The sequence below is a fragment of the Oenanthe melanoleuca genome, chromosome 4A, assembly GCF_029582105.1.
Source record: "Oenanthe melanoleuca isolate GR-GAL-2019-014 chromosome 4A, OMel1.0, whole genome shotgun sequence".
Lineage (NCBI taxonomy): Eukaryota > Metazoa > Chordata > Aves > Passeriformes > Muscicapidae > Oenanthe > Oenanthe melanoleuca.
Window position 1 is genome coordinate 18,240,142 of NC_079338.1, and position 12,653 is coordinate 18,252,794.

The 12,653-nt window shown below is 41.5% G+C and overlaps 1 protein-coding gene across 5 annotated transcripts in view; it reads left to right on the forward strand.

Annotated features, from left to right (window-relative positions):
* DIAPH2 (diaphanous related formin 2) overlaps window positions 1-12,653 on the forward strand; it is a 164,022-nt gene that overhangs the window by 11,903 nt on the left and 139,466 nt on the right. For 2 of the 5 annotated variants that reach the window (XM_056491013.1, XM_056491012.1), the window contains exons 2-5: window positions 3,726-3,758; window positions 6,044-6,220; window positions 7,053-7,157; window positions 11,995-12,015. In XM_056491013.1, coding sequence (XP_056346988.1) covers window positions 3,726-3,758; window positions 6,044-6,220; window positions 7,053-7,157; window positions 11,995-12,015 — 336 coding nt within the window. The remainder of the gene's footprint in view (window positions 1-3,725; window positions 3,759-6,043; window positions 6,221-7,052; window positions 7,158-11,994; window positions 12,016-12,653) is intronic. The other 3 variants (XM_056491014.1, XM_056491015.1, XM_056491016.1) reach the window with 3 other exon arrangements.

The window sequence follows — 12,653 nt, forward strand, 5'->3', positions numbered from 1 at the left end:
TCTGCATTTTGGCAGTCCATGTCTTCATGTTCAGGCTCCAGTTTAATTTAAAATATTGAATAATGCATATTCAAGGAGTTTGTGAAGCAAGCAGCTGCAAGGCAAACAAGATTTTTTCCATATGGTGTCATATAGACCAAATGGAAATGTACAATTGTAACAAAACTATTGGTATTGCTCAATTCAAGTGTTTTTGAGAAAGCAGATGGATTACAACAGTCATTTCAAGGTTTTTCTGAAAGCATGGTGAATGCTCCTTGAAGTGTGAAAAATATTATGCTAAAGCAAACATTAGTAATAAAATTAGTAAAAATAAAATTCACAAAATGTCAAGTATACTTCATCGTGGGTAAAGATCTTGAAAGGCCTAAATGGGTGTGTAGTCCTGGTTTCTTCACATCAGCTTTTGTGACTTGGGTTTCTTTTCACAATTTCCTGGGTTCCTTTTCAGATTTAATTGCAAAACTGAATATGTTAACAGATGGTTAAATTGTCTAATGGGAACATTATTCATTCTCCAAGCTGAAGAACAGAGGTTGTAGGAGTGAATTCTATTTTGTGACTAAGACCTAGATTCAAGATGCAGACAACTTTTTGTACTTCAGATTTTAACCAGTTTGGGGTTTGTCCCTTTAAACTCCCTTGGTTCAGGTGCTCATCTGGGAAGTTTTTGCTTTCCTGCTTGTATGCAAATTAAAAATGATAATTTACAAAGCTCTTGTCCTTGAGTGGAGCTTTGCCATGGCTTCACCATGGCTTCTGTCAGTGTGGAAGTCCAAGTAAATTTTAGGAAACAGCAATATCAGCTCAGTTAAAAAACAAAATATGAAAGTGAAGAGAAGGTCAAGTTTCTGGTTGTTGCCCCTAGGAAATGAGCTGTAGTGGGAGCTGCTCCCTGAGCTTGCAGCCTGTGCAGAAATGGGTCTCCCAGCACAGCAGGATTTGCCTGGGCAGTGGAGTGAAAATTGCAGGTCAGTTTAGAAGTTACCCAGCTGATCATTGCTCATTCTGCATGTGGTGATCTGGGAGTTGCTGCTGATTTGATTTCTGTGGTGGGAGTGAGATTCCTGGGCATAACAATTAAGAACATGGCCAAGTAATATTTAATTATAATCAATACATGTAAACACCTCAGTTTGCTTCTCATGGCCAGCTTAAGTGATTTGGGAGGTTTTATTACAACAAGTTAGAAAAAGGTATAAAAAAGTAGACTTGCTGTGAGTTTTGTATTAAAAGTTGATGCAATCACCTCAAGTAATTTAATTCTGTGAATGTGACATTGTTGGTGTTGTGGCCTGCATTGTTTGCATGAGGAAGCAGTGATTTCTGCATCAAAAAATATACCTACAAATATCTGTTTTCATGTGCAAGGTTTCAGTTACTCTGAATATTAACTTGGCTGAGACCTTTTGAGATAAAAGAATTGTCTGGTGCAGTTGCATTAATATGTGCAATTATTTTTGTGTGCTTTACTGTCATGATCTGTCTGTACTTATGAAAGTAGCCAGATACACAGAGTAAACTAAAACTGGGAAGAGTGAATAGAAAATATTGACTACTGATAGACTGGAAAGGCTGTGTTTGAAAGGGAGGAGCTCTGTCACTTAAATCTTCTGAGTAAAGAACTAAGTCAGTAGGAAATAGTTCTTTGGTATGGATGCTGAAGAAATTCTGTGCTTTGTGTTGATATTATAACTTGGAGAGAGAGAGATAATCTACAGCTGTCTCAAATTGTGTATGTATTTATACATATAAATGTTAACTTGATATCCCTTATCTGCAAATGTTTCCTCAGAGATTTTTGTGAAGCCTTTTCCCTTGGGCTGCTCCTCAAACAGGCACTCGGTGTTTTTAACAAGCTGGGAAAAGGTAGAGATTTTTCTGTCTTGTGTTGCTCTGGCTGTCTCGTAGATGGCTGGAAGAATAATGCTGGAGGACTACAGAATCTGCAATATCTTACATTTCCTTCTAGGGAGGTAAACTGCTTTTGGGGTGTGTTCTGAAATCAGCCTGGAAGTGCAGTTTCTTTGTTAGCACAAGAGATTGTCAAAATCGTGTGAGGATCTGCAGGTACAGAAGTGCCTGCAGCTACCTGCAGTGTCTCTGCTCCCTGTTAAACGTGCTGCTTATCTCCAGTGGCTGCTGGCAGCTGTGGAGCTTTGCAGCAGGAGCATGTCTGGGAAGAGTGCTTGCAGGGCTGGAAAAATGCTCTGCTATCTTGTTCTAGTCTTCTGTATTTTGCCCAGACGAGTTGGAGTGACAAATGCAATATAAGTGTAGAGATGGGGAGATGATCCTGTTCCAGCTTCTGGCAGAGATTGACAGTCCTTAAATGAGAAGGGGAAAAAAACTTCTTGTACAAGTAGCTCCAAAAATGCATATGGAGTTTCAGAACTTACTGCTTGCCTGGCTGTCTCTGGGTTAAAAACAGGGTTAGGCTTGGCTGTATTTTTCTGTGAAACCTCTGAAATGTTTATTTACTAGGTGGTAAGTGGACATGTTAGTTTTGATTTCAAGATGATAAATTCCATTCTAAGTCCAGGTGAGGAGAATACAGAAGAGGTGTGAGGAAGGGCCTTGAGATGTGATGGTTTGGAAGATGAAAGGATGGTGTCAACATCTGGCTGTGCAGATGTTTGTACTGGTGGATTTGTTCAGAACAGCCCATCTGGTGCTGTGTCCTAGATTTGGGACCAGAACAGCGTTGGCACAAAGACCCCCTGTGCCTCAGCTTTGGCTGAACAGCCCTTCCCAGTGTCCAGGGTTTCTGCTGCTTGTGTCTGGAGGTGGGGACAGAGCCAGGACAGCTCATCCTCAGTGACCAAAGACATTCCAGCATGTATCACATGGTGCTGGGCAGTAAAGGCACAGCCCTGCAGGGTGGGGAGGAGTATTTTCCAATCAGGTGCTCACAGGCTGGGTAGGCATTGGCCTGCTGGTGCCAAATGATGGCTTTTTTATTTCTTTATTTTCTTTTTTCCCCAGCAGTTATTGCACTGTCTTTATACCTCAACTATCAAGTTTTTCTTACTTTTATACTTCTGATTGGCCACATGGTGCTGCTGGGAGGGGATGAGCAAGTGGCTGTGTGGGACTGAGCTGTGAGCTGGGGTCAGTGCTCTCCACTGTCCCATTACTTCTGAATGCTTCTCAAATTCTGTCCCCCACGAGTTCTAGACCTTAACTCCTGTTCCTGACTGCTTTGTGTCAACTGAGCAAATGTTTCCTTGATATAGTAGTGATGTTTGATACTGGTGTGCAAGATGGGTGGTTTTTTGGCCAGGAATAAGAATGTAGCGTTGGTGATTGCTGTCAGCAGGATTTTCCTGCTTAGGAAGGAGTGAGGAGGCACAAGGGAGGGAGGGAGGGAGGTTTGTGCATCATCAGTTCAGATTTCAGGCAGTTGATGTCCAGCTGGCTGGGGTGGCACAGGCAGAGCTCTGAGCTCAGAGCCCGTGTTTGCTTTGGAAACCTCCTGAGAGCCCTGGCTGCTCCTTGGGCTGCAGCCCTGCAGGGCTCAGGGGCAGTCACACAAACTTGCTTTTTCACTGAAAAGGCAGGAGACCCCATGTCCATTTGCCTGCAGTTTTTTTAGAACATTTAGTGAACTTTTAAATGCTTTTTAATGTTCAAATACATGAAATAGATTTCTTTATTCTGAAGCAGTAGGTAACACTGTCTTTTTTTCTTTGATTTGTGTGTGTTGTTTTTTGTTCTTTTAATAGAATATTCAAATAAAAACTTTGGCAGATGATGTGGTAAGGTCTTTGTAGCATCTTAATTTGCAATGGTAACTCCACGCTGCATGCTACTTTACTCAGTGTTGTGGACAAAATAACATTCTTATAAGGATACTGAGCATCAGATCCCAGAAAATTGAGTGACTATTCCTAAAGATCTTAATTTGTGACTTCAGTTGAAGAAGATGAATCATTATTTCTATTTGGAGAACTTCCTTAAGCACAGTTTAAATACTTTAGTGATGCTGTGGCTGTGTTGAAACTGTTACTCAACAGTTGAAATGTTATTTCTCTTGACCTTCTCTTTACCAGTAAATGATCTGCAGTGGTTCTTTAGAGCTGGTTGCCACATGATTCAAGTGGAACCCTTTAGGGTAATAAATGTGTACTGAATGCCAAAGAACAAGTTTGTATTCAGCAGCACTAATGTGATAAAAGCTGAATACTTTAAAACTGGTTCCAAAAAACTTATATCAAAATGGATTTTGTTAAAATTACTGCCTTGTATTATTTGTGTATGAAATAAAGCCAGTCTGGTTCTGTAGTTAATGATTGTCTGCACATCTGACATGAGGAAATGATGCCTGGTAATCACATAGAAGATCCTTTGTGTCTCTCAAGTGATCTCACCAGTGCAATCTCATTGAACAAATTTGTTATTAATAAGTTATACTTGAGTCAGATAAAAGTGTGGTGAAATTGGGTCTAAATGACTTTTGGTGACTGTTGAATGGTCAACATAAAACTGCATTTGTCTAAATTTGGATATTGCCTTTCAGGCATTGTCTTATCCTTGGCCTTTTCACCAGGCTGTGCCCTAATTTTAGTTTCTAAAAATGTAGTTTAAACTATTCTAATAAGGTAGGAAATAAAGTAATATTCTTGTTTTGTCAAAGACATTAACAGTATCCTTGTAGGTATTGTGCTTCTGTCCACAAATGTAAAAAAATATGTAAGGAAGAAGAAAACCCCCCTACCACCCCTCCCTTAAAAACAACAACAAAAAAAAGCTCAAAAGAAAGTCAAAGGGAATGCAGCTTATCTGGGGACACCTTCCTTCAGAAATTTAAGATAATCTTGTAGCATCTCAAAAATAATGACAAAAACAAAGATCAACAAAAAAGAATAAAAAGAAACAAAACAACAGAAAAATAATCTTTCTTCTCCATATTCTACAGCTCTTGCTCTAGTGTCTCCACTCTGGACTCACTAATCTAAAATGAATCAAAATTTTTACAAACAAAGTACTCCATCAGACATTTCACACCTCTGAGAGGTCATTTAATTGTAGCCAATCTCAATTTCAGTTTACATGTTTTGGTGGAGATGACAGTAACTGCTCTGAATGATCATGGTGACCCTACATGAGCTGCTGGTAGAGCACATCTTCATAAGGCTGTTGAGTGCCTGAAACAAATACAGGAGTATTTGTGGATGCCAAGAGTTCTTGGAGGAAAATTGCTGTATTCATGTTGTTCTCAAAATGAACATATCTATGTGTATATAAAAAATTAAGGACAGCTATTAAATCAAGAGTTTAGACTCTATCCAGGATAGAGTTCTGTGTTATAAACACAATAAAATGGCCTTATAAGGAAGGTGCTGGTTATTTCCAGTATTAACCCAGTAACTGAGCATGCTTGCAGCCAGGTGGGAGTGGTGCAGCCCTAACCAGAGAGCCCTGGCAGTGCCTGATGCTTCCACCACGTGTGGCTGTTTAACCATGGGGGCTGCTTCTGTCTGAGCCATCCATCACCTGCCTTTCTAAAGCTCAGCACTAATCCCAGGACTTCCTACTCAAAAACTCTTCAGGGAGTTATGAGCTATGCTTGGGGCATTAATTCCTCTACCAACTTTATTTTACTTTAGCAGGATTGTTTAATAAGCCTGATGAACTTGTGAGTACCTCCTTCCCCACACTGCCTTTTTCAGTTGTCCTCCAAAGACTTAGAGCTCCTCAGTGAAGGAACATTGGCCATTACCTTTGTGGTACCATATTTATTCACTCCCAGGGTAATTAGTGCCATGAGAGAAGATGAGCTGAAGATTTTGGAGTGCTAACCCAGCTGGTGCAATTTTGTACCAGTGAGAAATGTTTAAATCCCTTTTGCATGTGACCTGTCATGAGTTTACCTTATGTATTATTGTCTTTCTGTGCAAAGTAATCTCTGAATATTTGAGTTTTTTGTTTTACTTACAGGTCAGTTTAACTCTGCTGCTTGAATTAACTAAAACCACGTGCACTGCTGCCATGTAATTGGCTGCTGTTCTCTATTTCTGCTTATTTTTGAATGTCTTTGCAGCGTGACAGAATCACAAGCTTCAGGAAGTCAGCAGTGAAAAAGGAGAAGCCTCTCATTCAGCATCCTATTGACTCTCAGCCTTCCATCAGTGAGATCCCACATGCCCAGGCACTTGTTGATGAGCGCTGCATGAACTTATCAGAAAAAGAAGTTATGGATCTCTTTGAAAAAATGATGGTAAGATGTGGGTATGGGGAGAGCTGTCCTGTTCCACTGGGTAGCTCTGCTCTGTTCACTGCAGCTGTTAATGTCTTTTGAGGGATTGGATAAGTGTTAATTAACTCTTGCTTGATTTGCTTGTTAAGGGATTAGTTTTAAACTTTTCCAGGTAATGTTAATTGAAGCAGACAATAGGCCCAAGAGCTCTGTGACAAGGCTGTTCTCCAGGAGTTACTGCAGGAGCATTGACTGCTCTTAGGTGCCAGTCTGAAGTGACTTTGACTTTTAATGGCAAGCCTAGTCATGACTAGTAATGACTGCATTGTATTTAATCAGTTAAAAGAAGTGTCTTAATAGATTTAATCTGGCAGAGCATTTAGACTTTTAGGATTGTTTTAAGCACATCAGTTGGAACAATTTCACCTGTACCCCTTCCATAAGCTAACACTCCATGCAATAACAGCCTTCTGATGAGATAATGCAGGAATGGTGTCCACTCTGATAGGAGTTCACTAAAAACACAGAAACATCACAAGAGTTGACACTTAAGTATCAACATTAAATGTAGAATTGTTGTGCTTGTTGCTCCTCTAGTTTTACTTCTTGAGCCAAATTTCACATATCTTAACTACCCTTGATGCAATTTAAATTTTGGCTAAGTCTCAAAATCAGTTAACACTTGAGGTGACAGAATTAAATGAGATCACATAGGGCAAAATCAAACACATGGAGATAACCTGGAAAAAGTCACTTTGAAAATTAACTGTTTAACAAAAATAGCTTAAAAAGAACCAAGACTACTACAAATGCTGAGCTGTGTTCCTGATGTTTCTGGCCTGTTGGTGTGCAGGAGGACATGAACCTGAACGAGGAACGAAAAGCTCCTTTGCGAGACAAGGACCTGAGCACCAAACGGGAGATGGTTGTGCAGTACATCTCTGCCACTGCCAAATCTGTAAGTGCTGAGCAAGGAGACTGGACTCTTACACTTGAAACTTGCAGTTTTTTTGTCTGGATTTACTTAAGAGTGGTAGGAAAAAAAATAAATGTGTACTTAGTAACACGCTTGTAAATGCTTGCAGCTGCATCGGAGCAGGTAGTTTGCATTCCCCTTGCTGGGCAATGGAAAAATTGGTTATTTCTTGGAAATTATAAAAAACTGCAAATCCCATGAAGTAGAGTAATGGTTGGAACCTGAGCATATTTTGTGCAATTCATCTTAAGAATTTTTGGTACCCAAAGTTTCTGACTTTTTGAATTCAGTATTAGACTCTTTTAGTGAAAAGATGGTCTTAAAACCAGTTTCAAATTACATTTTGAATAGAAAAATGTTTTAACTTTTCATTGATATTGATTATTCTCTGGAATTTAATTGATTGATTAACCCTTCATGCAGAATTTTTGAAGTATGTCTTCTTTGGGATGCAAGAAGTGTAAGGAAATGACTGGATACCCCAACATTTTTGAAGTGGAGAAATACAATTTCAATTAGTCAAAAGCTGCGGTTTATTTTCTGCAGTCGAGCTGTTTGCACTAATTAGCTATAAAGTACACCAGCAATGCTTTGTGTTTTAAAAGTTGACTATGGCAAATACAGAAATAAGGAAAGATTATGTTGGTGTCTGCCTAAGGAATCTTTAAGCATGGACTTCAAGCAGTACAGTTGACTTGTCCCTTGTTACCCTTGAAAATCACCTTTGCAGAGTTAAATTTAAAAAATTAAGGTGACAATGACATGCAATTATTATGCAAATGCCTTGCATGGAACATTATGAAGTTCAGTGAGGAAAAGCTTGTGTTGTAATGGTGATGAAATGGCAATGAAAATGGTGATTTAAGTTCTGAGAGGAGTGATGTTCCTGCATGAGTTCATCTTAAACAAAATCCACAGTCCTTGAGTGTGTGCTGGAAGGAGTCCAGTGCTTTAGGGATGGTCTAGCTAAATGTACAAATTACTGGAGAATTATTCAAGCTTATGTAGTGAATGTTATGAACTATGAACTAGACTGTCTTTGGAAGCTGTTAATTATGCTTTGTAAGGTTTTTACCTTCACTTATTGATCAATATTAAATCTGAATTTTTTTCTTAGTATGCAAAATACTTTATTGAATCAGTAGAAAGTGAAGTAGAAGTGGAAGTATTTGCATTTTCTCCCAAACTGTAGTTGAACAATGGAGATGTGGGTGAAATGCAGCTGCCTCAAGCCCAGAATGTGCAGCTGAGTAAGGAAAGCATGGCTCCCATTGCATGGCTCCCTGCTGGAATGTGCCTGCCCTGCCCTGCTCCCATGTGTGCTGCAGCATGGCAAACACCACAGAACTGGCAGCAGAATTGTCCACACTACTAACAACTTAAACCAAGTCATCCTGAAAGGTCCTGGTACATAAATGTGCACTTTGGGCTTCAGTCAGCACCAGTGTGGATGTTTTACACATTGCCAAGTGTTTTTCCTAGAGGAAAAACAGCTCATATTGCAGTTTGTGTGCTTTAGTATGTCCTCCTTGCAGTTGAATCACAGCATTTGAATGGAATCTTTCAGAAATATGCATTACCTTTCTGTAGAGTGTAATCCTAACTGAACTTTTGAATAGCTAGCATCTTGATTTGAAAAAAATCAAAAATACAGAGCTTAATTTAAAAAAGTTGATTGGTATCTTACAGTGGTGCCAAATCTCTTTTTCACTTGTAATTTCATCTTCTGTTTAGTGCAACTACTATTCTGCTCAATGAATTCAAACCCTAATCAATCTTTACTGCATCATGAATTGTCAAACTTTCTTTTCTTCAGGACAGTCTTCCATGAAAATGCTGGTTGCATTCAAAATGATCTGTCTTTAAATTTTCTACCTTTTTCTTTTGTCACAGATAATTATCTGTCTTCCTTTTTTACACTGAAAATACTTGGACCTTCTGCTTAGAGCTCACAGAACACATTTAACAGTTGATGTACTTTTCTTGCAGTTCATTTCATGTTTGTTTTAATTAGGCTTTTGAGCTCCCTCCCTTTGTGTGAAAATATCACTTTCATTTGCTTTTGTCTTAACCAAATTATTTTAAATTTGGTGCTTCATTTTCTCTGCCTGTGTGCTGTCTGCAGCATGTTGACCATGCTTTTCTGAAAAAAACTTCATCTTCAGACATCTGAGTAAGGCACTTTGGGTTTCAGTGAGTGAAGAAAGTTTTCCTTGGGGCTGGAGGACATGCAGAAGCTGATGAGCTGGATGCTTTCATGGGAAGTGATTTTCTGTGCTTCTCATTCCTTCTCTCACTTGGAGAGAAAGATTGACCATGGAAATTGTTCCTGAGAACTGGTGAAGGATTTCAGAACTGAACCTGGTGACATTTTGTGCTGTACTGAATAGCTGAACATTGATGAGAGGAGAAGATAAATTAGGAGAAGAGGTTGTCTGGTGATGGCAGTCGCTTCTTGAGGAAACTTCTTCAGGAAGTGTTGATTGTGAAGGACAGGGAGGGACTTTGGTTTCCAAAAGTGTTCCTATAGGAATAACAGAAGAGATCAGAGTAGAGAGGGAAGCAGGTAGAGGCTGAGCAGCTGCAGATTGAGAAGTCAGAAGCACAGCAGGTGTGAGCAGGTAACAGTGGGTGCAGAGAGCTGGCTCTGTCAGGGGCAGCAGGTGTGTGAGGCTGTTCTCCTGCAGCAGGTGTGTGAGGCTGTTCTCCTGCAGCAGGTGTGTGAGGCTGTTCTCCTGCAGCAGGTGTGTGAGGCTGTTCTCCTGCAGCAGGTGTGTGAGGCTGTTCTCCTGCAGCAGGTGTGTGAGGCTGTTCTCCTGCAGCAGGTGTGTGCTGTGTGCCCCTGCAGCAGGTGTGTGCTGTGTGCCCCTGCAGCAGGTGAGGCTGTTCTCCTGCAGCAGGTGTGTGCAGTGCCCCTGCAGCAGGTGTGTGAGGCTGTGCCCCTGCAGCAGGTGTGTGAGGCTGTGCCCCTGCAGCAGGTGAGGCTGTTCTCCTGCAGCAGGTGAGGCTGTTCTCCTGCAGCAGGTGTGTGCTGTGTGCCCCTGCAGCAGGTGTGTGCTGTTCTCCTGCAGCAGGTGTGTGCTGTTCTCCTGCAGCAGGTGTGTGCTGTTCTCCTGCAGCAGGTGTGTGCTGTTCTCCTGCAGCAGGTGAGGCTGTTCTCCTGCAGCAGGTGTGTGCTGTTCTCCTGCAGCAGGTGAGGCTGTTCTCCTGCAGCAGGTGTGTGAGGCTGTTCTCCTGCAGCAGGTGTGTGCTGTTCTCCTGCAGCAGGTGTGTGAGGCTGTGCTCCTGCAGCAGGTGTGTGAGGCTGTGCTCCTGCAGCAGGTGTGTGAGGCTGTGCCCCTGCAGCAGGTGTGTGAGGCTGTTCTCCTGCAGCAGGTGTGTGAGGCTGTTCTCCTGCAGCAGGTGTGTGCTGTTCTCCTGCAGCAGGTGTGTGCTGTTCTCCTGCAGCAGGTGAGGCTGTTCTCCTGCAGCAGGTGTGTGAGGCTGTTCTCCTGCAGCAGGTGTGTGCTGTTCTCCTGCAGCAGGTGTGTGAGGCTGTGCTCCTGCAGCAGGTGTGTGAGGCTGTGCCCCTGCAGCAGGTGAGGCTGTTCTCCTGCAGCAGGTGTGTGAGGCTGTTCTCCTGCAGCAGGTGTGTGAGGCTGTTCTCCTGCAGCAGGTGAGGCTGTTCTCCTGCAGCAGGTGTGTGCAGTGCCCCTGCAGCAGGTGAGGCTGTTCTCCTGCAGCAGGTGTGTGAGGCTGTGCTCCTGCAGCAGGTGTGTGAGGCTGTGCTCCTGCAGCAGGTGTGTGCTGTGCCCCTGCAGCAGGTGTGTGAGGCTGTGCCCCTGCAGCAGGTGAGGCTGTTCTCCTGCAGCAGGTGTGTGAGGCTGTTCTCCTGCAGCAGGTGAGGCTGTTCTCCTGCAGCAGGTGAGGCTGTTCTCCTGCAGCAGGTGAGGCTGTGCCCCTGCAGCAGGTGAGGCTGTGCCCCTGCAGCAGGTGAGGCTGTTCTCCTGCAGCAGGTGAGGCTGTGCCCCTGCAGCAGGTGAGGCTGTTCTCCTGCAGCAGGTGAGGCTGTTCTCCTGCAGCAGGTGTGCATTGCCCTGGTGTCTCAGGAACAGGCCATTAGTGCAGGGTGGCAGAGCAGGGCACAGATGTGCTGCCTGCCTGCAGTTTCCTCTGGGGAAACTCAACTTTTTGCTCATGAATACAGAGGGATGCTGTTCCATGGTAAAGAGGAGATGGCATTCTGAAAATCACTGTTTAATTATCCATGTAATTAAAAGCATCCATACTGAGCAGTTGAATAAAAATGTCATGTGAGATTTTCTGAAATGCAAGTTGGAGTTATAACTGTAGGCTATGTTTTTGATTACGAAAACTTAATTAAATTCAGTGGTGACATCATCCAAACAGATCAAAAGCTCCATAATAAAAGCAGTTGTTATACATACAAGGAAGTCAGTGTGCCATTAGTGTGTTCTCAGTGTCATATATAGAGTATCTGACCTGATAATTTTAAAAAATGGCACATTTCATCTTTCAAGATGTAGCTGTCAAGACAGGTATTTAGTTATTTGTTGGTGAATGTGTCAAATACTGGTGATTCAGCAGCAGAACATCAGAATTTGAAAGTGTTCCTCCTGCTGTAGAGCTGCTGTTTTCCCTTGAGAAGCTCTAACCCCTAAACAAGAGATAAAGTAATAAAAGAATGTAACTACTACTAATGATTAAACACTGAAAAATGTGTGTGCAACTGCATCCTACTAAGTACTGTGCTGTTGATTTATGTGTTATTATTATCTCTTTCACACAATAACCTCTCTTGGCTGGCCACTGCATGCAGATAGTCGGAAGTAAAGTTCCGGTGAGTACGACATAGAGTTTTGTTTTCTCTTATCAACTTCCCATTTTAGAGATTAGGCTGCAATATTTTGGACTTTTATCTGGGCTTTAAAACTTCACTGGGCACAACTGAGTCTTTGTTTTATCAAAATAATTGTTAACCACCTCAATCATGTTTATCTTACCAGGATGAAATCATTGCTTACATTTTTGAGGGATCTATTCAAGTTTTCAGGAGTTTATTTCCAAATATTCAGCTCATCTCTTCATTGTGAGCAATAAGTATAGTTTAAGCTTGTCTTGCTTTTTATTGAAGGCAGGCACTTGAAGTTTTAAATTGACAGTGTTTGGCTTACTTCATTCTGTTTAGATGTGGATTTTTTTTTTGTCCTAATTGTTATTATTCATAGTTTGTCTTGGAAATGCCAACTTGCACAGATCAATGTGAGAATAAGATGAATTTAGAGGATTCAGGAGGTCAATAAGTTTGAGATCACTGACAGCATATTCTCTCTTATTAAGGACTCATCTACATTTTATGTTGTCCTGATTGAATTCAAATATTTGGAATTTAATTTGGTGAAGCGAGTTCAGCAAGTTTGTTTCCTGTAAAAAAAGAATTTTTTTGAGGAATAATTACATATTGATTTAAAATAATTG